This window comes from Equus caballus, chromosome 20, assembly GCF_041296265.1.
Source record: "Equus caballus isolate H_3958 breed thoroughbred chromosome 20, TB-T2T, whole genome shotgun sequence".
Lineage (NCBI taxonomy): Eukaryota > Metazoa > Chordata > Mammalia > Perissodactyla > Equidae > Equus > Equus caballus.
Window position 1 is genome coordinate 33,420,532 of NC_091703.1, and position 26,135 is coordinate 33,446,666.

A 26,135-nucleotide genomic window follows, 5' to 3' on the forward strand; every position below is an offset into this window, starting at 1 on the left:
TACATAATCATCCTACTTTGGTCTTCCACTCTTTTTCTACCTCTTGTGGCTTTACTTGAGCATTTTATGAAATTCCATTTTCTCTTCTTTCTTAGCACATCAGTTATACTTTTTAAAAAATTTTTTTAGTGCTTACTCTAGAGTTTGCCATATATATTTATAACTAATGTAATCCAATTTCAAATAACAATACCAATAGTGTGAGTACCTTATAATAACAAAATAATCCTAATTTCTCCCTTTCATCCCTTGTAATACTGATGTCATTCATTTCTTTTATATACAAGCATATATATATATATATGATGTATACATAAGCATATTATATATACATATATGAATATATGATATGTACATAAGCATACAAGTATTCAATTGAGTACGTTTTTGCTATTATTGTTTTGAACAAACTCTTTTCTTTTAGATCAACTAAGGCCAAAAGAATAAAAGTTTTCATTTTACTTATTCCTTCTTTGATGTTCTTCATTTCTTTATGTAAATGAGTTTCTGACCTATATCATTTTCCTTCTCTCTAAAGAACTTTTTTCAAAACATTTCTTGCAAAGCTGATCCATCACCAATAAGTTATTTCAATTATTGTTTGAGAAAATCCTCATTTCTCCTTCACTTCTGAAGGATAACTTCACAGGATACAGAATTCTAGTTGGTGTTTTTCTCTATTCTCTTCTTCCTTGCATCATTTCTGAGGAGAAGCTGAATATGATTCTTATCTTTGTTCCTCTATAGGTAAGGTGTTGTTTTCCTGTGGCTTCTTTCAGGGTTTTATTTTTATCTTTGGTGTTCCATAAATTGAAAATGATATGCCTAGGTGTAGTTTTTTGGGATATTTCTTCTGCTTGGCTTACTCTGAGGTTCCTGGGTCTGTGGTTTGATGTTTGACATTAATTTGGGAAACTTCTCAGTCACTATTGTTTCAAATATTCCTTCTTTTCCTTTTTCTCCTTATGGTATTCCCATTACTAATATGTTACAGCTTTTGTATTTCTCCCACGGTTCTTGGATATTCTGTTCTGTTATTTTCAGTCTTTGTTGTTTATATTGGTATAGCTTCAAGTAGGGAGATTCTTTCCTCAGCCATGTCCCACCTAATAAGGCCATCATTTCTATTACAGTACTTTTGATTTTCAGCATTTAGTTTTTGTTCTTTCTTAGGATTTCTATCTCTCTGCTTACATTGTTCATCTGTTCTTGTAGGCTTTCTGCTTTATCCATTAGAGCCCTCTGCATATTAATCATAGTTATTTTAAATTCTTGGCTTGATAATTCCAATACCTCTGCCATGTCTGATTCTGATAGTTGCTCTGTCTCTTCAAACTGTGTGTTTTTTTCTTTTGATATGCCTTGTAATTTTTTCTTGATAGCCAAACATGATGTACCAAGTAAGAGGAACAGCTATAAATAGTCCTTTAGTAATGTACTGGTAAGGTGTGTGGGAGAGAGGAAGTATTCTATAGTTCTATGATTAGCTCTATGTCTTTTAGTAAGCCTGTGACTCTGGACTGAAAACTTCACAAGTGTTTCTCAGTTTTTTCTACCTGCCTCAGATGGGACAGTATGGCTAATGTGGACCAGAGTTATATATTTCCCTTCTCCCATGAGGAAGGCTAGAGTTGACTAGAGCTGAGTATTTCCTTTCCCCCAGGTTAGTTAGGCTCTCATAATACCCCAGCAAGTTAGGTTTCAGTTAACTAGCTTCTTCTGAAAGCAGGCCTTGTTTAGAACAGAGTGCAGTGGCATATTTCAAAATTGTTCCCTTTCTCCTCCCCCTGCTGGAAGCAGGAGGGGATTTTTCTCTATTTGGCATGGGAATCTAGTTGAGCTTCTGGAGGTAAATTTCACATTGTACAATTCCCCTATGACTGGATCCCCTGTAATTTTTAACTCTCAGACTTGTCCACACTGATCCTCCAGAAATTTGTCATTTAGTGTTCAGGTTTTCCTACCCTGGCACTTGTTGCTGTGACAGTCTCTGCTCTGGGAAGCCATGACTCCTTGTATCATCTGTTTTGTCTCTCCAGTCTCAGGGGCAGCAGTTTGCCCTCTGTCTTACAGGTACAGTGAGTTATTGATTTTCCAGTATGTTCAGCTTTTTACTTGTTATGCTACAGTGGCAACTTTCAAGCTCTTTACATGTGGGACCAGAAATCTGAAGTCTCCCTGGATGGGTCTTAAATGAATTTTGCTAAGTGAAAGTAGTCTGACCCAAAAGTCTATATGTTATATGACTCCATTCATATGACATTCTGGAAAAAGCACATCTATAGGGAAAGAAAACAGATTATTGGTGGCCAGTGGTGAAGTAAGGATTGATAAGGAGTATGCAGAGGGAAATTTTTAAGATTAAGAACCATTCTGTATGCTACTGGGATAGTAAATACATGATTTCATGCATTTATCAAACTGTCTAGAACTGTACATCACAAAGATGTCTGCAAACTAATATATATGAATACATAGAGATGTACAATTATACCTGTGTATATTTATATATAATGTTCAGTTTCTCTTACAGGGATATGAGCCACTCTGATTTACACTGCAATGCACATCTTAAAGCCTGATTAGGGGAATGCTGGAGATCCAAACTACTGCTAATGCCAATATGCACAACTATATGCCAGGGCTAAGTTAACCACCCTCCAATGTAACATTGAGGCTAAACTAAGTAATTTGTCAATGAAAGCCAGATTAGCAACAATTACAAACCAAGACTTCCTCAGTAAAATACAACATCTTTCCAGAAAACTGTGGAAACTCCTACTATCTATATTTTTCTTTAGCTTATAGACACCTAGTCAGAATAACATTCAGTAACTTATGGCCTGTCTAAACCATGAGTTAAAATGAAATTCTATTGACTTGGGCCTTATTCATCTCTGAGAAGAAAGGGGTGTATTTTGGGTCAATTAAGGTCTGTTAGGAGATCCTTCATCTCTTACTGGATTGAACATATTGGTTAAATTATGCATGTTTCCTCCCCTCCTCTCAGAAATCAGTAAAAGCAGCTAGGGTATAAAGATTCAGAAATTCCAAATCTATCTTAAAAGAGATTGACAGGGCTCCACTTCCAGTGATGGCAGCCTACCCAGTTTCAGACCAACCCTCCCCACAAGAACAACTACAAATCTGATCAGTAGGTAAGAATACCTACTTGAAGGCCATGGAGAGCTATCAAGGCAGACAGGACTTGATGTGTCCAGAATTTTTAAAGAGGGAAATATCAGGTATGTAAACCCAATATTGAATAACACTCTCCTTCAAAACATTTGTCAAGTTGGGAGTGGTGACCTAGGGTCCAAAAGCTGACAAGGACTTTAGGCAGACTCCATTGGTAGAGAGATAAAAATTGGAGAATAGAATATTATACAGAAAGGAAAATGAATGAAATATTGCTATGCACATAAATATGGATGAATCTCACCAAAAATGACGTTGAGCAAAACAAGCCAGACTCAAAAGAGTAGAGGCTGTATGATTTCATGTATATAGATTCAAAAGCAGACCAAACGAATTTATGGTGCGGTGAATGTTGCAAATGGAGTAACACATGTCAAGGCTTCTAAAATGGAGCTGGGAGGCCATTAAAGAAATGGGGCTTATGCATGTTCAAAACTGAATGCCATCTGAACTTTTTTTTTGTATGAGGAAGATTTGCCCTGTGTTAACATCTGTTACCAATCTTCCTCTTAGTTTTGCTTGAGAGAGATTAGCCCTGAGCTAACATCTGTGCCAATCTCCCTCTATTTTGTTTGTGGGATGCCTCTGCAGCATGGCTGATGAGTGGAGTAGGTCTATACCTGGCATCTGAACCCATGAACCTGAGCCACTGAAGTGGAGTACACAGAACCTTAACCACTTGGCAACGGGGCTGGCCTGCCAGCTGAACTTTCAAACCACAGAAACCACATCCTGGAGCATTTCATCTTTGAAAAATGGACAATCAGCTTAGGTACAATCCAAGACCCAATCACATACTGGCAAATCAGCCTTCTCCTCACCAGAACCACACATTAACTGTTTAAAATGATCTATGGAAGCTTGTGATTTTTGCCTTTGTAAACCCTTGTATCCTTTGTCCTCTTTGGAACACGTTTGAGTTTCTACTTGAATCTTTGTCTCCTGAATTTCAGTTTTTGAGACCCTCAGTACTCGTTTTCTAATTTTCTTGTAGTTGATGCCCCTTATTCATCAAATTTGGTATTATAACCCAGGAGAGTGGTTACTTCAGAGGAGGAGGGTGCTATTGGTTGGAATAAGCATGAAAAAGATGCTGATAACCTTCTCTTTCTTTCTTTCTCTTTCTGAGGAAGATTAGCCCTGAGCTAACATCTGCCACCAATCTTCCTCTTTTTACTGGGGAAGAGTGGCCCTGAGCTAACATCCATGCCCATCTTCCTTTACTTTATACATGGGACACACAGCACAGCATGGCTTGACAAGCAGTGAGAAGGTCTACACCTGGGACCTGAGCTGGTGAACCCTGGACCGCCAAAGGGAAACATGAGAACTTAACAGCTGTGCCACCGGGCCAGCCCCAACCTTCTCTTTCTTGATCTGGGTATTGGTTGTAATTGTATGGAGAATTTGCGATAAGACCTAGATCTGTACCATTATGATTTGAGCAATTTTGTATGTATATTTTGTTTTTCTCTTTAAAGTTTATTTTTTTAAGCTTTTAGGAATGTTAAACACCTGAAACCCCAACTACAAAGTAGGCTAAAAGGCTGTCAAAAGCAGTGAAGATCAAAGAGAGATCTTGAAGGAAGCAGAGGAGCCCCCATGTTCAGGTCTCAGAGAAAATTTAAGAAGATTGAAATCATATCAAGCATCTTTTCTGGCCACAATGCCATGAAACTAGAAAACAACTACAAGAAAAAAGCTGGGAAAGTCATGAATATGTGGAGACTAAAAAGCATTCAACTGAACAACCATTGGATCAATGAATAAATCAAAGGAAAAATAAAAAAATACCTGGAGACAAGTGAAAATGAAAATACAACATACCAACTCCTATGGGATGCAGCAGAGGTGAGTTATAAGAGGGAAATTCATAGCAATACAAGCTCACCTTAACAAACAAGAAAAATCTCAAATAAGTAATTTTAACCCACACCTAACAGAACTAGAGAGAGAAGAACAAAAAAATGCCAAAGTCAGCAGAGGGAGGGAAATAATACAAATTAGAGTGGAAACAAATGAAATAGAGACTAAAAAAACAGTAAAAAGGATTAATGAAACTAAGACCTGGTTCTTTGAGAAGATAAACAAAATTGACAAACCCTTAGACAGACTCACTAAGCAAAAAGGGGAGAAGGCTCAAATAAATAAAATTAGAAATGAAAGAGGAGAAATCAAAATGGATACCACAGAAATACAAAATATTATCACAGAACACTATAAAAAACTATATGTTCACAAATTGGATAACTTAGAAGAAATGGATAAATTTTTAGACTCATACAATCTCCCAAATCAGAGTCAAAAGAAATAGTGAATCTGAGTAGACCAATCTCAAGTACAGAGATCAAAACAGTTATCAAAAACCTCCCCCAAAACAAAAGTCCATGACCAGATTCCTTCTCTGGAGAATTCTACCAAACATTCAAGGAATATTTAATACCTATCTTTCTCAAACCATTCAAAAAATTGAGGAAGATGAAATGTTCTTAACTTATTCAATGAGGCCAACATTACCCTGATACCAAAACCAGGCAAGGAGAGCACAAAGAAGGAAAATTACAAGCCAATATCCCTGATGAGCAGACACGCAAAAATCCTCAACAAAATACTGGCAAACTAAACACAGTAATACATTGAAAGGATCATACACCATAATCAAGTGCGATATATACCAGGGACTCAGGGATGGCTCAACATCCTCAAGTCAATCAATGCTATAAACTAGATTAACAAAATGAGGAATAAAACTCACATGATCATCTCAATAGATGCAGTGAAAGCACTGACAATATCCAAAATAAATTTATGATAAAAACTCTCAATAAAATGGGTACAGAAGGAAAGTACCTCAACAAAATGAAGGCTATATATGAGGAACTCACAGCCAACATCATACTTATCAGTGAAAAACTAAAAGCTACCCCTCTGAGAACAGGAATGAGATAAGGATGCCCAATCTCACCACCCCTATTCAACATAGTACTGGATGTTTTGGCCAGAGGCTTTAGGCAAGAAAAAGAAATAAAAGGAATTCAAATTGTAAAGGAAGAAATGAAACTCTGGCTGTTTGCAGATGACATGATTCTGTATACGGAAAACCCTAAAGAATCAATCAGAAAACTATTGGGAAATAATCAACAACTACGGCAAACTTGCAGGGTACAAGATCAACTTACAAAAATCAGTCGCATTTCTATACACTAATAGTGAACTAACAGAAAGAGAAGTCAAGAATACAATCACATTTACAATTGCAATGAAAAGAATAAAATATCTAGGAATAAATTTAATCAAAAAGAGGTGAAAGACCTATACACTGAAAACTATGAGATATTATTGAAAGAAATTGAAGAGGATATAAATGGAAAGATATTCCATGCTCACGGATTGGAAGAATAAACATAGTTAAAATGTCCACATTACCTAAAGCAATCTATGGATTCAGCACAATCCCAATTAGAATCCCAATGACATTCTTCATGGAAGTAGAATAAAGAATCCTAAAATTTATATGGAACAACAAAAGACCTTGAATAGCCAAAGCAATGCTGAGAAAGAAGAAGAAAGCTGGAGGCATCACAATCCCTGATTTCAAAAAAATACTACAAAGCTATAGTAATCAAAACAGCATGGTACTGGCACAAAAACAGAAACAGAGATCAATGGAATAGAATTGAGAGCCCAGAAATAAAACCACATATCTATGAACAATTAATCTTCAAAAGGAGCTAATAACATACAATGGAGAAAGGAAAGTCTCTTCAATAAATGGTGCTGGGAAAACTGGACAGCCACGTGAAAAAGAATGAAAGTAGACCATTATCTTGCACCATACACAAAAATTAACTCAAAATGGATTAAAGACTTGAATGTAACACCTGAAACCATACAAATCTTACATGAAAATATATACAGTAAACTCTTTGACATCGGTCTTAGCAACATCTTTTTTAACATTTATCCTGTCTAATCAGGCAAGGGAAACAGAAAAATTAACAAATGGGACTAAATAAGACTAAAAGTCTTCTGCAAGGCAAAGGAAACCATGAATGAAATGAAAAGATAGCTCTCCAACTAGGAGAAAACATTTGCAAATCACAAATCTGACAAGCAGTTAATTTCAAAAATATACAAAGAACTCATACAACTCAACAACAAAAAACACCAAACAACCTGATCAAAACATGGGCAGAGGATATGAGCAGACATTTTTCCAAAGAAGACATACAAGTGGCCAACAGGCACATGAAAAGTTGTTCAACATCACCAATTATTAGGTACACGAAAATCAAAAGTACAGTGAGATATCACCTTACACCCTTTAGAATGGCTATAATCAACAAGACACAAAATAAAAATTATTAGAGAGGATGTGGAGAAAAGGCAGCTCTCATACACTGCTGGTGGGAAGGCAAACTGGTGCAGCCACTATGGAAAACAGTACAGAGATTTCTCTAAAAATTAAAAGTAGAAATACCATAGGATCCAGCTATCCCACTACTGGGTGTTTAGCCAAAGAACTTGACATCAATAATTCAAAGAGATTTAACACCCCTATGTTCATTGCAGCATTATTCACAATAGCCAAGATGTGGAAGCAACCCAAGGGGCCTTCCACGGATGAATGGAGAAAGATGATGTGGTATATATATACAATGGAGCACTACTCAGCCATTAAAAAAGACAGGCCAGCCCCAGTCACCCAGTGGTTAAGTTCATAAAGCTCTGCTCAGGCTTGGTTCCCAGGTGTAGACCTATACCACTCATCAGTGGCCTTTCTGTGGTGGTGGCTCACATACAAAAACAGGAAGATTGGCAACAGATGTTATCTCAGGGTTATCTTCTTCAGCAAAAAAAGAGGTAAACTGACCATAGATATTAGTTCAGGATGAACTTTCCTCAGCAAAAAAAAAAAAAAAAAAAAAGAAAAGAAAAGAAAAAATTGTGCCATTTGCAGCAATATTCGTGGAACTTGAGTGTATGATGTTAAGTGAAATAAGCTAGACAGAGAAAGACAAACACTGCATTATTTCACTCATATGTGGAAGATACACAAACACGTGGATAAAGAGAACCGATTAGTGGTTACCAGAGGGGAAGGTGGCTTGGGGGTCAGGGAAAGTGGTAAAGAGGCACAGATGTATGGTGATGGATAAAAATTAGACTCCTGGTGGTGAGCACAATGCCATCTGTACAAAAATCAATAAATAATAATGTACTCCTGAAATTATAGTGTTATCAATCATTATGATCACAATAAATTAATTGAAAAAAAATTATGCTGAATCTTGTCAAGTGTTTTTTCTACTTCTACTGAGATGATCATGTGGTTTTTATTCTGCATTGTTTTAATGTAGTGTAACACATTGATTGATTTGTGGATGTTGTCGCATGCTTGCGTCCCTAGACTAAAGCCCACTTGATCATAGCGTATGTGTCTTTTTGTACTATTGTATTCAATTTGCTAATATTTTGTTGAGGATTTTTGCATCTATGTTCATCAACAATATTGACATGTAATTTTCTGTTTTTGTGTTATCCTTGTCTGGTTTTGGTATCAGGGTAATGTTGGCCTCATAGAGTGAGTTGGGAAACATCCCCTCCTCTTTGATTTTTTGGAAGATTTTGACATGGATAGGTATTATATCTTTGAATGTTTGGTAGAATTCACTGGAGAAGTGTTTTGGTCCTGGACTTTTATTTTTTGGGAGGTTTTTGCTTACTATTTCAATCTCTTTACTAATGATTGGTCTATTCAGATTCTCTATTTCTTCTTGATGCAGTTTTGGGAGGTTGTATGATTCTAAGAATTTATCTATTTCTTCTAGGTTATCCAATTTGTTGGCAAATAGCTTCTCATTGTGTTTTCTTATAATCCTTTATATTTCTGTGGTATTCATTGTGATTTTTCCTCTTTTGTTTCTGGTTTTATTTATTTGAGCCTTCTCTCTTTATTTATTAGTGAGTCTGGGTAAAGGTTTGTCATCTGGTTACTTTTCAAAGAACCAGCTTTTAGTTTCACTGATCTTTTCTATTGTCTTTTTAGTCCTCATTTCACTTCTTTCCACTCTGATTTATTTTTTAAAGATTGATAGCTGAGCTAACATCTGTTGCCAATCTCCTTCTCCTTCTCCTTCTCCTTCTGATCTCCTTCTCCCCAGTCCCCCCAGTAAGTAGTTGTATATTCTAGTTGTACATCTCTCTGGCTTTGCTATGTGAGATGCTCCTCAGCATGGCCTGATGAGTGGTGCATGTCTGCACCCAGGATCTAAACTGGTGAAATCCTGGGCTGCCGAAGCCGAACACACAAACTTAACCACTCGGCCACAGGTTGGCCCCTTCCACTCTGGTTTTTAGTATTTTCTTCCTTCTACTGACTTTGGGCTTCATTTGTTCTTGTTTTTCTAGCTCTTTTAGATGTAGAGTTAGATCGTTTATTTGAGATTCTTCTTGTTTTTTGAGGTAGGCCTGTATTGCTATATACTTTCCCTTCAGTACTACTTTTGGTACATCTCATAAATTTTGGTATGTTGTGTGTTCATTTTAAGTTTTCTCCAGGTATTTTTTGATTCCTATTTGATTTCTTCATGGATCCAATAGTTGTTCAATAACATGTTGTTTATTCTCCACATATTTGTGACTTTCCCAGCTTTCTTCTTGTAGTTGATTTTTAGTTTCATATCTTTTAGTTGGAAAAGTTGCTTGATATGATTTCAACCTTCTTAAACTTTGGAGACTTGTTTTGTTTCCCAACATAGGGTCTATCTTTGAGAATGTTCCATGTGACCTTGAGAAGAATGAGTATTCTTCTGCTTTTGGTGGAATGTTCTACATATATTTTAAATCTATCTAGTCTAAAGTTCAATTTAAGGCTGATGTTGCCTTTATGTCTGTTGAACTTCTTTCTGGATGGTCTATCCATTGATGTAAGTGGGGTATTAAAGCACCTACTATTATCATGTTGCTGTCAATTTCTCCCTTTAGGCCTGTTAATACTTGTTTTTTAAAATACTTTAATGCTCTTATGTTTGTGCATAATATTAATAGATGTTACATTTTCTTGATGGGTTGTCTTCTTTATTATTATATAATGTCCTTCTTTCTCCTTTGTCATCTTTTTTGGTTTGAAGTCTATTTTACCTAATACAAGTATGGCTACACCCACTTTCTTTTGGTTGCCATTTGCTTGGAGTAACATCTTCCATCTTTTCACTTTGAAATGTTTCTATTTTTGAAAGATTTTTTTGGGGGAATAGAATTCTAGTTTAATAGAATTTTACTTTCATGTACATTAATGATATTGCTCATGGATCCTCTCTTTTGCATAGTTTCTAATGCAAATGTCATTCTCAAAATTATTCATATAAGGTATCTTCTTTTTCCTCCTGCAGATTTTCATTTTTCCTCTTCTGCTCCGGTTTTGAGCAAATACATTCATGCATTGAAATATGACATTTCAGTCAATGACAATCTGCTTATACAATACTTGTGCCTTAAGATTATAGTGGAGCTGAAGAATTCCTATGGCCTAGTGATGTTTTAACTGTCATAACATTGCAGCAGAATGCATTATCCACATTTTTGTGATACTGTTGTAAACACACCTATTGTACTGCCAGTTTTATAAAAGTATAGTGCATACAATTATGTACAGTACATAATTCTTGATAATGATAATAAATGACTATGTTACTGGTTTATGTTTACTATACTAAACTTTTTATCATTTTTTTGGAAAGTAGTCTTTCTACTTATAAAAAAATTTTACTGTGAGACAATATGCTGTATTATGCTGGCAGCAGCCTCATACATTTATGTTTATTGCATCACTTAATTGCACCATTTTCTTTTGTACTTGATTTAAGTACACTCTGTGATGTTGACACAATGACAAAAAGGTGTAACAATGCAGTTCTATATCCCTGTCTTTAAGAGATGCATGACGGTACAGATCATTTTTGCCTACACAATTAAGTGAATTTGGGCAACAAATTAACAGGAGGTGCAAAGAGTTCCTAGACCCAATATATATATATGTGTGTGTGTGGGCGCTTCTCCACACCAGCAGGCATTTCTCTCATGCCAGCAAGGCATGTTTGAGAATTCAAGTTGATTCTGACACTATCTACCTGGAGATAGAATCAGACTCTGTAGGTAAGTGCTCAGTCCCACAATACTTCCATCCCCTTTAGATGTCAGTTACAAGCCCAGGTTGTTATCTGTGCTTCTGACTGGTTGGCTAGGAACTGGAGGTTCCAACAATTCTTTCCAATTCAGGGTGCCAATTGCAACATATATATGGGTCATGTTTTTTCTATCCAGTCAGCCACTCTATGCCTTTTGATTGGAACATTTATTCCATTGACATTTAAACTAGCTATTGATAAAAATGTACTTATTGCCATTTTGTTACGTTTTTCTGGGTATTTTGGTAGTTCTTCCCTGTTCCTTTCTTCTTCTCTTGCTCTCCTCCCTTGTGGTTTGATGGCTTTCTTTAGTATTATCTTTGGGCTCCTTTCTCTTAATTTTTTGTGTATTTATTATAGGTTTATGGTTTGTGATTACCATGAGGTTTATATATAATAACCTACGTATACAGCAATTTATATTAAATTGATGGTCTCTTTAGTTTGACTTCTTTCTAAAAGCTCTACTCTTTTATTCCTCCTCCCACATTTTATGTTTTTGATATTGTATCTAACCTCTTTGTGTGTGTGTGTGTGTGTGTATCTGTGCCCCTATTGTCACAGAAATAGACAATTTTAGGGCTGTTGTCATTTGACCTTCATATTAGCTTCGTAAGTTGTTGATCTGCTACCTTTACTGTATATTTGCCTTTACCAGTGATTTTATTGCCTTTTTTGGATAATTTTCTTATTCCTATTTGTGGTCTTCTCTTTTCTGCTTAAATAAGTCCCTTTAGCATTTCTTGTAAGGCTGATTTCTTGGTGATAAACTCTTTTAATTTTTGCTTGTCTGGGAAACTCTTTATCTCTCCTTCCATTCTGAAAGATAACCTTGCCGGTAGAGTATTCTTGTTTGTAGGTTTCTCCCTTTCAGCACTATTGTGCCACTCCATTCCAGCCTATAAGATTTCTGCTGAGAAGTCAGCTGACAGCTTTATGGAGTTTCCTTTGTATGTCACTTGCTGCCTTTCTCTTGTGGCTTTTAGGATTCTCTCTTTATCTTTAAATCTTGACATTTTAATTTAATCCTACTCAGAAACTGTCAGAATCCCCAGATTAGTTCCCTGACCTGTGAAATGATAGCTATTATGCTGGAAGAGGCCAAGGGAGAAGACACTAGAACTATCTCTACCTAGAAAATAGTAAACCAAAGTCAATACCATATTCCTGGAGGCATTGCAGAGACTGGTGCTCCCATCAAAGACTTGAAAGATGCAGAAAGACATAATTTTCACTATGTCCCCATTCAACTCAGCTGTTTAGCCTATGCAGAAAACAGATAGATCTTGGAGAAAGAGTGGACTAGTTAAAGAAACAGAGACTATAATTGTCATGACTATTTTCTCCTTATTTTGTTATGAATAATGAATACATTTGTGTGTGTATCAAATATCTTTACTTTCTTTCCTCTTTTATTCTCTTATCATGTAACATAACATGAATTGACTTTATATCATGATATTTAAGCGTTGTTAATTTTACATCATAGTATTTAGCAGAACAAGAATAAAAATCACTCAAGGACTTTACTTCCTCTTCCAGGGAAGAGGTTAGTGCATTTTTGTTTTATGTAGGATAGTTGAATCATGTTATGCAAAATCACGACCTTGTTGTTGTGTTTATTTGGAGATTAAGTATGGTTTAAGGTGATGGGTATTGGTGCCCAGTTGACAATGGAAGGACTTGTGATGTTTAATTTCATGTATCAACTTGTTTCAGTCACAAGGTACCCAGATATTTGGCTCAACATTATTTTTGGGTATGTCTGTGAGGAAGTTTCCAGGTGAAATTAGCACTTGAATGAGTGGACTCAGTCAAGGAGATTGCCCTCTCCAATGGTATAGTTTCCTCTAAAAATTAAAAATGAAACTACCATATGATCCAGCAATTCCACTACTCTATATTTATCTGAAGGAAAACAAATTTCTATCTCAAAAAGGATTATGCATCTCCATGTTCATTGCAGCATTATTTACAATAGTCAAAACATGGAAACAACCTAAGTGTCTGTCAACAGGTGAATGAATAAGGAAAATATTGTGTATATAATCACAGTGGAGTATTATTCAGCCATTAAAAAGATGGAATCTCTTCGATTTTGACAACATAGACAGACTTTGAGGGCATTATGCTAGGCATAATATGTCAGTGAAAGACAAATACCGTATGATCTCACTTATATATGGAATCTAAAAAAACCCAAACTCATAGATACAAAGAACAGATTGGTGGTTGCCAGATGTTGGGTGTGAGGAGTGGTGGAGCTGAGTGAAGATAGTCAAGATGTACAAACTTCCAGTTATAAGATAAATATTTCCTGGGGATGCAATGTACAGCATGGTGACTATAGTTAACAACACTGTATTGTATATTTGAAAGTTGCTAAAGAGTAAATTTTAAAAAGTTCTCATCACAAGAAAACATATTTGTATCTATGCATGGTCATGAATGTCAACAAAACTTATTCTGGTAATCATTTCACAATATATACATATATCAAATTATTGTGTCATACACCTCAAACTAATACAATGTTATATGTCAGTTATATCTAAATACAGAAATAGTAAAATGGAAAGAAAAGCAAAAGTCCACATGTTCTACAACGAACCACTCCTAGAAGGGTCGGAGGTAGGGTTTAGAGAAGGTGAGAAGCTTTAAACCATCAATTTCTGGTCCCTACCCACAATGAAAATAAATGAGAATCTCTGGTGTGGGCACTGATATTTTAGTCTCTTTAAAAAGCCCTTCAGATTATTTTAATAAGTAGGAGGGTCGAAACCACTGGTTCAGAGCATCAAGACTTGCTTTGCTCTCTCTCATGACAGAAAACAACGCGGAGCAGAACAAGTTGCTTTTGTTCTTTCCTGTGAAGAAGAGATATGACTGGATTTTTTACCTGCCCTGTTTTCACTGTGGAGGATTTAACATGGCTGAACAGAGTCATGCTATGCCATGCTTATAATATGCCCATTCTTTTGTCTCAAATTTCCTGCAACCTTTTATTTATCTATTTGTTTGAGGAAGATTAGCCCTGGGCTAACATCCGCTGCTAATCCTCCTCCTTTTGCTGAGGAAAACTGTCCCTGAGCTAACATCTGTGCCCATCTTCCTCCACTTTATATGTGGGACGCCTGCCACAGCATGGCTTTCCAAGTGGTGCCATATCTACACCCGGGATCCGAACTGGCGAACCCTGGGCCTCCGAAGCAGAATGTGAGCACTTAACTGCTGAGCCACTGCTGACCCCAACCTTTTATTTTTTTAATTTTAAATTTATTTATTTATTTGTGAGGAAGATTGGCCCTGAGCTAACATCTGTTGCCAATGTTCCTCTTTTTTTTTTTCTTCTTTCTCCCCAAAGCTCCAGTACATAGTTGTATATCCTAGTTGCAAATCATTTTAGTTGCTTTATGTCGGATGCCAGTCAGGCCCTTTTGGAAAAACAAAGTCAGGCCGAATTAGGTTTATACCAAATGGCTTCCTCATATACTCCAATATATCCTATTGCTTGCCATTTTTATTTGTCAAGAGTCTTCCCCATCTCTCCTGACAGCAATGCCATCCTTCTACTTGCCTAATCCAAAATCTTGGGTGTCCTCCTTGACTCCTCTTTCTCATTCCAAGATTAATCCATTAGGAAATGCTGCAAAGTCCATGTTCAGAATGTCTCCAGATCCAGTCACTTCCCACTCTTTCCACCGATCACAGCAGTGGAAGCCGTGGCCTCCTCCAGCCTGGAACCCTGCCCTGGTTCCTGCTGCTTCCCCAGGGCCTCCCTCGCCCTTTGCCTCCCAGTTCTGCTCTCAGCACAGCAGCCACAGTGATCCTTTAAAGGAGAAGTCATACCATGTCCCTCTCCTGCTCTAAACTGTCTTGTAACTCCCCATCTAACTCAGAGCAAAGGCCAAACCCTTCCAACATCCTCCAGGCCTACATGGTCTGGTCGCACCTCTATCACATCCCGATTGCTCTCTGCTCCGGCCACACTAGCCTCCTTGCTCTTCCCAGAAACACAGACACACTCTTGCCCTAGCACATTTGCACTGGGGGCTCCCCTGCATGGAAAGAACTTACCCCAGACATCCTCGTGGATAACTCCTCACGTCCTTCACATCTTTCCTCAAAGTCACCTTCCAAGGGAAGCATCACTGACCACCCAAATTAGAACAGCCATCTTCCCTGTCCCTATCCCCACCCTCTGGATCGCCTTCCCCACTGCATTCTTTCCATAGTATTTACCACACTTTAATGTAATGCCAATGCAAATAATCCATAAGAAATCTATAAATCAAAATTGGAGTGAATTCATTACAAGCCAGATCTGAGAACTATATAGCCTGAGAGAGTCCTTTCACAAAGAATGGAGCACTCTGAAGAAGTGGAGGTTGACAGAGTGGTTACATACTGTCAAAGAGTATGTATCACATATGATTGGAATGTCCCTTTTGCAACAGTCATGAGATTGCTTTTCTGGCACCGCATTTCACACAGCAATTGATGAACACAGCAGGTAGTAGGTCTGTGGTCTTTAGCTGGCTGCTCACAACAGGTCAGCAACCTCCCTAGCCTTAAGGAAAAGCTGATGTGGGGGACGTTATATCTTTATCTTAAATGGCAATTGTTCTTGTTTTGGGGACACAGGAAATACTTAAGGCAGATATACAATACATGCTTAATGGCCACGTCAGGCCCTTTTGGAAAAACAAGGTCAGGCCGATTAGTTTTACACCAAATGGCTTCCTGATATACTCCAATATATCCTATAGCTTGTCATTTATTTATCAGTAAACACTTTCTTTATTTACTATGCTTATAGCATACAGTCTATCTTTCTCCATTACAACACATGCTCCATAAGGCCCGGAATTTGTCTATTTTCCCCGGATGCAAAAATAGAAGATCATACATCAGGCACACAACAAATATTACGTGAATGAATGAATTAGGTGAAAAAAAAGAGAACAGACCTAACCTCTACAGAAACAAAGAAACAAGAAATAAACACCCAAAAGACAGGGGCTGAGGGCTGGACCCAGGCCTGAGCCTAGGCTGACCCAGTCACATGAAGCCACTACTGCTCACGGTCCTGGGGAAACGACGAGGCCTGTGTGATGTCCCAGTTCCTGTGATCACAAGTCCTGGTGGGACAAGGTTTACTGAAGGCACAAGGACAAAAGAGCAGAGAGATGACCCAGCTGAGGAATGACCATGTCAAAGCCCACCATGCACTGAGCGGGCGGAGGTCCTAGACATGCTTGACTCCTCACAGCTTTCTCCTGTCCCCATATGCAACGTTTGTAGCTCAGTGCAACACGAAGTTCAGACAGGGATGGAGGTGGCCCTGCCCCATCTCTGCTGTAACGGAAGTTGAACAGGGAAGAGAACACAGGTCAGCGTGGTCAAGGGTCGTGGTGGGTAGGGGGTGGGCCAGTCTCCCCACCTCCTCACGTTATCTTAATGCAGTCAATTTCAGATGCCCTTTGAATAAAGAGGGTTTTCTTTTTTCTTCTTCTTCTCCCCAAAGCCCCCAGTATGTAGTTGTATATTCTAGTTTTAGGTCCTTCTGGTTGTGCTATGTGGGACGCTGCCTCAGCATGGCTTGATGAGTGGTACCAAGTCTGTGCCCAGGATCCGAACCAGCAAAACCCTGGGCCACTGGAGTGGAGTGTGCAAACTTAATCACTTGGCCAAAGGGCTGGCCCCAGAAAGAGGTTGTTGAAGTCAAAAGTAGTGGCATGAAAAAATCATGCACCACTCAGTCCCCCACAAGGCAGCTGTCTCTCATCCTACAAAAGAAAATCATGAACAAATTTAAGTCAGTGACTGTAACTGGTGACATTCTCAACAGCCCAACACATGTTCAAAATGTCCCAACCAAAGACTCCCCATAATCCAGTCTGTCCCCTTGAATACTTCCCCACTTCAGGCCTGCAGGGTCTCCCCTTTAGGATCCATGAGAGACACAACAGTGTCCTGGGAACTGTCGCTGTCTGAGGTAGAACAAAAACAGGATGTAGTCAGAGCCCACAACAGATTAGACTAAAGGAGGAACTATGGGGTGGGTGAGCTCCTCCATGGCTCCCGTCTACACTATCCCAAGAGTCTCAGGGATCAACCTCCACCTCCCCCATACTTACTTTCAGCCTTGAAGCTGTCTCCATTTCCACCTGTGGGAAGAAAACAACCTGTGAGGAGCCAGGGAGGAGGCAGGGTCATGAGGATCTAAAGGAACCCCCTAGCTCTGGACCCCAGGGAAGTTTCTAAAACTGTGAGTACAGACTCAAGGCAGGATCAGGAAACATGAGGAAAGTACACGTGTGGGGACTGGACCAACCATCCTCCTGAAGGTCTGTCCTCAGTAGGGGCCTTCCTCTATCTCCTGTGATTGAGAATCAGGTCCCCATCATCAGACTCATCAAGGTGATAAATTTGTCCTTCCTTCTCACCTGTGCTTTACTAAAGACTAAGTGTTAGCAAATAGGGTCCCAGACTAGGAAAGCACATGTACCTGTGGATGAGACTTTCCATTAATGAGGCAGGACAAACTTCTACCTGGGCTCGAAATGCCCAGTGGGACAAGAAAACTCAGACCTCATTCCTTCCCTACCTGAGCACTTCTTCCAGCAGATCACGGCTCCACCCACCACAGCTCCAAGGAGACCCAGGACAGCAATGACGTCCATGATGAGGATGGTGGACTGAGGAGGCGGCTCTGGGAAGGGAATGGAAGGTGAGGGCCCTGACCCCCAGTCCTCAGCCCTGACCCTGCTGAAGGTCTCCAGAAGGGCTCCTGATTTCCCTGAGAAGAGGCTCTGAGCCCACGGCTCCCTCCTTACCCCATCTCAGGGGGACGGGCTCAGGAAGCCCCTCGTGCTGCACATGGCACGTGTATCTCTGTTCCTCTCCAGAAGGCACCACCACAGCCGCCCACTTCTGGAAGTTCCCGTCCCCTGCAGGCCTGGTCTCCACAAGCTCTGTGTCCTGGGTCAGGTCCTCCCCATCACGCTGCCAGGTCAGGGTGATCTCCGCAGGGTAGAAGCCCAGGGCCCAGCACCTCAGGGTGACCTCATGGTCAGAGATGCTGTGGCGGGTCACATGTGTCTTAGGAGGTTCTGAGGAGAAGGGTCAGAAAACTCAGGAACTTAAAATGCCTCCTGGGCCACTGAAACAGTGCTCATGTGACCATCCTGAGAATGGACAGGACAACTGGAGTGGGGAAGGGAGCACTAAACCCAGACACCAGCCTGGATACAGGGTTTGGGGATAATCTCTTAGTCTTTGGACATTTCTAGAATCAGAATGAGATAGCCTAGGGTAGGAGGCAGGTTTTTGAGGGGGAGAAAAGTGATTTCTGGTCCTGACCTGGGCAGAGGCCAAGTGACTCAGAAACGCTGGAGTCAGACCTCAAACACACTGTGTGTGGGACAGAGAACAAGGCCTGAGGCATAAAGTCCCAGAGCTGCTGCCAGAGTCAAAGGGAACCAATTGTCAGTTTTTTCAGGGATGGTTCCCGCTCCATCCCCAAGAGCATGGACGCCTTAATGTCCCTGAGAGGAAGGTGGGCCCTCTTAGGGAGTTGCTCTCTGGTACCGGATCTGAAAACCTGAATGGGCTTAGTCTTCTGACCCACAGGACAAGGGTGCTCTGGTGTCATCCCATTTTCCTCCTTTACCTGTAAGAAGCACTCAGCTCCAGGGGAGATCGGGAGGCACCTACAGCCCCTCGTACCTATGCGTTGCAGCGTCTGCTTCCCGTTCTCCATGTGTCTGAGGAGCCACTCCACGCATGTGCCCTCCAGGTAGTGTCTGTGCTGCTCAGTCGCACCTGCTGCCTCCAACTTACGCTGAGTGATCTGAGCCGCCGTGTTCATCGCGGTCCAGGAGCGCAGGTCCTCGTTCAGGGAGAGGTGATCGATGCCGTCGTAGGCATACTGACTGTACCCGAGGAGCAGGTGCCCGTCTGTCCCCACGTAGCAACCGTGCGTCCACTGGTAGGTGTGAGACACTAACCCCGCCCCCGCCCCCACCACCAGGCAGCGATTAAGCCTAAATTGAAAATACCAGGTAAAAGTCGCCGTAGGCTCTGCCCCAGTGGAAGGCCCTGGCAGGTCCCACAGCCTCGGGGTGAATCTGGACCCGGAGATTCGGGGAGACCCCGGCCCGTCTGTGGGGATGGGGGGTCGTGACCTGGACCCGGGCCCGCGTCGCTCACCGGCCTTGCTCTGATTGTAGTAGCTGCGCAGTGTGTTAAGTTCTGCTTCTAATTTCTGTGCGGTGTCCTTGACGTTCCTTGTCTGCTCTTCCCAATACTCTTGCCCTTCCTGCTCCATCCACGGCGCCCGGGGCTCCATCCTCGGACTCGCGGCGTAGCTGTCGAACCGCACGAACTGCGTGTCGTCCACGTAGCCGACGACGATGAAATGAGGCTCCCTGCGGCCGTGACTGGATATGACGGTTTTGAAATGCCTCATGGAGTGGGAGCCTGGGGGCGGGGAGTGGCTGAGATTCAGCCCGACCCTCCTCCCGGCGCAGGTTCCCGGATCCTGGTTGATGGGGCCGGAAGTGGGGGGCCAGGGGGTCGCGAGATGGCAAAGGGGTGGCAGACCGAGAAGAGCAGGAGAAGAGAGGGGTCAGGATGGGGCGGGGCCGGGTTGCGGGTTCTGGGCGGGTGTCTGCGGAGACGCGCCTTCCCCTGGGGTCCTGTGTCCCCGCCGCGCGGTCCCCTCTTTGCACCTCTCACAGAGGCCATTTCCTCCTGACCCCGCGCTCACCCGCCCAGGTGTCGGTCAGGGTCAGGGCCCCTGAGAGCAGCAGGAGGAAGGCTCGGGGCGCCTTGGCCCGCATCCTCGGGATCTGGGGAGAATCTGAGACCTAGCGGGTCGGTGGAGACTTTATAACCGGGAACCGCGGCGACGCTGATTGGCTTCTCTAGAAACCGGACACGCAATGGGAGTGAGGACTGGGGTCGCGTCATGAGTCTCCAGGTAGGAGAACCTGACGCAGGTTGTGAGAGGGGGAACTGAAACTCAGGGAGAGGGGACTCCCAACACTGAGCTTCCCCGCCCGACTCCGCCCTCGGGGCTGAGACCCTGAAAACCACGTCTGGGGACCTGGGACTTTGCCCTGACCCCCTCTCCTCCTGCACGAGAGCTCTTTGTCAGGCAGTCTACTGAGTCCTGGCCCAGGGGCTGTCTGAGGAAACCAGGGAGAGACCCCCAGGCTGGGCTCAGCCCTTTTTCCTTCTCTTACTGGAATCGCTTTTTCCTAAAATGGACTCCCTGCCTCTCACCCCTTACCTGTCCCTCTGGACGCTTTAGAAGAAAACTCAGCCCCAGGGACCTTGATGCCAGAGAGTGAGCTAGCCCTGGGAATGGAGATGGAGGGACTGGTCTTCTCTGCAAACCTGGAGAGAATGTGCCTGAAAACACCGGATAGAGGTTCCCATAGAGACCGAGTTCCTTTTTGTTCTTAACTACAGTGGGTAACACGATCTTGAAAACCCTGAACGTCAGGTATCTAATCTATAAAAGAAGTGATTTTAGCTCCTTCATAAATAAAAGTGTCTAAACAGAACGGCAATCAGCCTCACAAAGCTCCTAAGTTTTACTTTTGAAGACAGTATATCTGTGATTCCAGGTTGTTGTATTTTAAAATGATCTTCATCCCATAGCCCTAGTTGGTCTGTGTGAGTCCCTGACATATCTTGGATACAAAGAAGCACATGGAAGCACAATTTCTGTCTATTTCAACTAGGAGCACCTACAAACCTTAATCACCCTAAAGTTGCCAGTGTTCATTGCAGTCAAAATGCTCTTGACCAGTGCCCTCCCTCTGCGTTACCTATTTTTATGAATTATTCACATTTAAGCAGTGTGGATATTTTATGATGCTACTTACTATTTTTTAAACTGATTAACATAAGGAGGCAATTAGTATTTAGGCAGTCCCACAGAATTATTGTCAACACAAATAATCAATAATCAATCTATAATACAGAATAGAAGAGAATTTTCTTCAAGCGAAGCTGAGGACTAGCCCAGGAGTGCAGCCTTCACCCAGGAAGGAAGTACTCTGGACAAGCATGGCTTTCAGCACAGTTTCCATACCATTTCAGAACAAAGAACATACAGCAAGCATGATAGGGGTACATTCCTTTGAGGTTTCAAGGAGACATTTTGTTACAGATTAGCACATACACAGTGGGTCAACATGACCCTGGCATCTGGGAAGAGAAATTTATCTTCAAAGGAGTACAGGAATTGGGGTCATAGGGAGGGAGGCATGCACCCCTATCTCCGAAGAGTGCATTCTTCACTTTAGGGTAATGTTTAGAGCAGGTGTACAGTGTATGTTTGATACAGTGGAGGTCAGTACAATGTAAGTCAGGCTTTTTATTTTCCCTGTATGAATTTCAGGCAGAATCAATTATACACCAGAATGGCTTCACTACACAGAGTATGTGAAAATTTCTTACAGTATTTTCCCCTTTTGATCAATAATCCTCCAAGGAAAGCATTAATGATCAAGATATTTGTCCGTCAAAGCCAAAGTGGATCCTTCCTGCCCTGGGTCCATCTTGTCCCTCAGAGCTGGGCTTTTATTTTTATTGACTTGCCTGGTTCTCCACATTGGGGAGAAATAGTCAAATATAGTGGATGAACATGGATGTATGTGCTGATACGGGAAGTATTTTCATAGGTTATACACATTGTCAGTTAAATCGACTTGTTGCACAAGCTTTGTACATGTGCTTTTATGTGACTTTTTGCAATGGCATTGTTTTATAACATTTATAGAACATATATAATAACAATAATGAGAAAGCAATCAATAATATTTGAAGTAACCAGTGTGGACTAGGCACGGACTGAAAAAGACAAGAGAAGAAATCAAAGGATCCACTACAGGTATTTTGGTAACTTTGAACTAATTTAAGAATTTGTTTGCCTCCTATATCTACTGTTATGTGTACTTTATGATAAATTTGGGCAGACTGGTTTAGTATAATAATAATATCTTTAGTTGCTATCTGTAATGATTTTTCAGGCCAATTAGATTCCATTGAAATTACATCTTATGGTGAATGTAGTCCTATTTCCCCAAACATTTGATCATCAATATCAATATCACTAGTCTTATTAAAGGTAGGCAGTTGTATTTGACTAGCAAAGCCGATATTACACCACATAGCAGTAAAGTTATGATAAAAAGTACTTTGCTGACAATACAGGTCAGAAAGAATGATGGAGGTGTTTTTTAAACATTCTCAACAAAATTTTTCTTTCTCATATACCATATATCTTTCTGTATGGGTGTGGTCATTATAGGCAAGTGGTAGTAAATTTGGGGTTCCATTGTTTTTCAGGCCATAGACACATACCTAGTCAAAATTCACAAATCTGAGTGGATATAGGGGTCCAGTAGGAGCTATTTGATAATAAGGCCCATCTTCCCCAACAGGGAGAATCCTGGTAGAATTTAAAATGATTCCTGTACCCACCAATTGAACAACATCATAGGTGTGGCTTGTTGCAGGTTTAAACACTAAAGCTGTAATAGAACACTTATGTGAATTGCAGGACCCTTTGACAAATTTCCATAAGTTAGGTGGGCTATATAACTTCTGTAGATATAGATTTTGGGCTTCTGCCGTGAGCAAAGAAGGCCAGTGACCCATTGCTACTTCAGACTCCATTTGAATTAGCATGTCTAAAAGCCCTTGTTGAGTGAAAGTACATGCTCTTTCCTGTTGTTGGGTATGGGCATTTTCTGCCATGATATATTCAGTCTGTTTTAACTATTTCATTAGTGCTAAATTTCAGCCCAAGCAGATCTCCATATTTTCCCTTCTTCTTGAAATAGCAGCCCCTTTAACTTACCTATTTGTTTAAGAATTTTTTTTCTTCTGAATGTCTTTCTTCAGTAAAAGTAAATGCAGCCTGTCCAAGAATACCTAACCCTGATCCTCTAGCTCATAACGCTTGCTTTGTCCTTTGGGGCCAGTGCTGATTAATCCAACAAATGTGATCTTGACATTGCAGGTTAATGGCATTGGTGCAATTAGGATAAAGGATTTCAACCCGAACATGTTGTGTTCCCCAGACTAATGTTAAATGGGTAGTAGTAACACCTGGGTATTTCTTTGTTTGGGTATGCCATAGGGCTTCCCATAATATTCCTGGTGTTATAGTAGATTTAAACTTAGGAGGGGGTTGAACCCACCAGGTTACCCCTAAAATGGAATTTTTGATAGATACCCATTGTTTTTTCTTATTTTGTTTTCGGCCATTCCATCCACAAAAACTTGGTTTATGAATGCATGCGATATTTGACATACTGGGCAAGCAGCTGCTAATTTTTTTCTATCGTATCGGGGAATTTTTGCTTAACAATTGATCATCTAAGTTTATAGATACACAGTGGTCAGTGTGTTGCGTATTATATACAATGTAAGTTATATTTGTATTAGGTAATATTGTCTGAAAGTTTTCCCTAACAATGGCCCTCTGTGATATACATATCCCAAAAAGTAAGTTCCAAAAGCCAAAGGAATATTAGGTACACCCAAGGAGTCATAAGCATTTTATCTAAGTCATCATCATAATATAAAATTAAGGCTGTGTTTGGGGTTACATTAGTTAGATTGGCAGGCAGCCATGCTGTTTCCTTGGGATGTTAATAGAGGGGAAGGGGAGGATAGACAGTGAGTCCAGTATTGTCTAAAGTAGCAGATGTGATGAAATAGAGAAAAAGTAAGAATACAGGCCTGGTCCTGAGTCTTGGGAGAAGCTGCCTACCTTGATGTCATCTTTCATCCTGGCTTGGTGGTGCTTGTCTTAATCACTTGAAGCTGAGAGCCAGAAACAGGAGTCAAAATCCACTCAGCTTGAGGTGCCTTTTTAAAATGAGAGATGGGAATCCATGAATCTATGCCTTTTGATTTGGCTACACATAGATTAGTTAGTAGTACCTGATAAGGTCCTTTTATTTGATGGCTTTTCCAATAAACAAAATCCCCAGCTTGCAGTTCATGATCCTTAAAGTCTTTGTCTCCTGGGAGCGTGCTGTGGAAGGAATCAGCTACCAACATTTCATTTCTTTTGAGTGCCTCAATGTGACCCTGACAATAATGTAATTTATCTCCCTTGAGTAAAGTTGGTTCATGCATTCCCTCATCTATGTAGGCTTTCCTGTAATTATTTCAAAAGGAGACAGCTGATATTTACCAAAAGGTGTGGACCTAAGATTGAGAAGTGCTAGTGGAAGAGCTTTAGGCCAAGAGGTTAAATGCTTCTGAAAGTTTTGCCAATTGAGTTTGGGTAGGGCCCTGAGTTCTTGCTACCAATCCCAAGGATTGGGGATGATAAGCACCGTGAAAGTGCTGCATTATTGGTCAACTGTCACAAATAGATTTAATTACTTGTCTGGTAAAATCATCTCCCCAGACACTGTGTGACTCAGAAGAAATTCCCCAAACAGGAATTATCCATTCCAGTAACAATTTACCTACGGTTAAGGCTGTTGCTCTTCTGCAAGGAAAGGCCTCAACCCAATGTGAAAACATCCAAACCGTCACCGAGATATATTTATGTCCTCGAGATGGTGGCATTTGAACAAAGCCCAATTGCCATCCCCGAAAAGGTCCCTTAGGAAGGGGAAAGTGGCCTTGTGACCCATGAAGTGAGTTCCTTGGGTTGTCTTTAGGACATGTAGTACAATGAGCATATGCTTTATGAGGCACTATAGCAGAAAGTTTCCAAAAATATTGTTTTCCCCATAAAATCATCTTTTCAGTTTCCCAGTGAGTTAAATGATACACATGCTGAAGTAACAGCAATTGTGTTCCCACAGAAACTATAGGTTTTTTTTTTATCAGGTCCAAACCTCATTTGTGTGACAGGTCAAAATTCCCCCTTTTTTGTTGCCACATTTGTTTCTCTTCTTCAGTGATGATTTCTTGAATCTGTAGAAGGAAATCTTTTACTGGCTCCGCAGGATTAACAGAGCAGTGGGCCTTCTTGAGGCTGATGAGTATTTAAAGCAGCCTGTTTGGCAGCAACATCAGCATGTTGATTTCCTTTAGCTTTCATAGTCTCAGATTTGGAATGCCTTGGAATCTTAATAATTGCTAATTACTTTGGTAGCTGTATAGCATTCAACAACTCTGCAACCTCTTTTCTGTTTTTTATGGGTTGTCCTGAAGAGGTTAAGAACTCTCGTTGTTTCCCTAGCATTTCAAAGTCATGTGCCACTCCAAAGGCATAATAATTGTCAGTATAAATATTTGCTATGTGGTCTTTAGCTAGTTGACAAGCTTGAATTAAAGCAATTAATTCAGCTTGTTGTGCTGATTTTATCTCTGGTAAAGAAGAGCTTTCAAGTATGTCCATTGTGGACCTTACTGCATATCCAGCTCAATAATGTCCCTGCTCATCTTTTAAATAGGACCCATCTGTAAACCAATTAGGTCAGCATTATCAGTAGGAGTCTCTTGTAAGTCATTCCTCAGAACAAGATAATCTGTTAAGTAAATGCAGTTGTGGTGGTTTTCCTCTTGTGATGCAAGAAGCAAGGTTACTCAATAAGGTTATTACATCAGTTAAGTTAATATTAGGTGCAGAAAGCAACTACTTCATAAGAGGCTAATCTGATTACAGAGTAGTAGTGAGTGTGGTGAGAATTTGGAAGAGATTCAATTGCATTTGGGACATAAATGGTTGAAGAAGACCCTATTACCATTTCTTCA

The 26,135-nt window shown here is 40.6% G+C and overlaps 1 protein-coding gene across 3 annotated transcripts; it reads right to left on the reverse strand.

Moving 5' to 3' along the window:
• Positions 1-16,146: 16,146 nt before the first annotated feature.
• Positions 16,147-20,390, reverse strand: LOC100054448 (HLA class I histocompatibility antigen, alpha chain G). Of its 3 annotated transcripts, XM_070245221.1 has the most exons (8): positions 20,161-20,390; positions 19,602-19,831; positions 19,119-19,394; positions 18,227-18,502; positions 17,998-18,102; positions 17,528-17,557; positions 17,307-17,380; positions 17,037-17,175 (listed from the first exon to the last, which is right to left on the reverse strand). In XM_070245221.1, exons 1-7 carry the CDS (start codon positions 20,361-20,363, stop codon positions 17,313-17,315), a joined length of 1,188 nt encoding a protein of 395 aa, XP_070101322.1. In that variant the 5' UTR covers positions 20,364-20,390; the 3' UTR covers positions 17,037-17,175; positions 17,307-17,312. The 3 variants fall into 3 exon arrangements, with proteins under 3 accessions (XP_023479989.1, XP_005603767.1, XP_070101322.1); XM_023624221.2 differs by having other exon boundaries at positions 16,147-17,380; XM_005603710.4 differs by having other exon boundaries at positions 16,147-17,380; positions 19,602-19,871; positions 20,161-20,307.
• Positions 20,391-26,135: the final 5,745 nt, after the last annotated feature.

Coding starts and splice junctions, on each gene's coding strand:
- LOC100054448 (XM_023624221.2), bottom strand. CDS start 20,363: ATGACGCGACCCCAGTCCTCACTCCCATTGCGTGTCCGGTTTCTAGAG. Junction 18,503..19,118: donor GCAGACGCTGCAACGCATAG/GTACGAGGGGCT, acceptor CCTTCTCCTCAG/AACCTCCTAAGACACATGTG. Junction 17,381..17,527: donor AGACAGCTTCAAGGCTGAAA/GTAAGTATGGGG, acceptor GTTCTACCTCAG/ACAGCGACAGTTCCCAGGAC.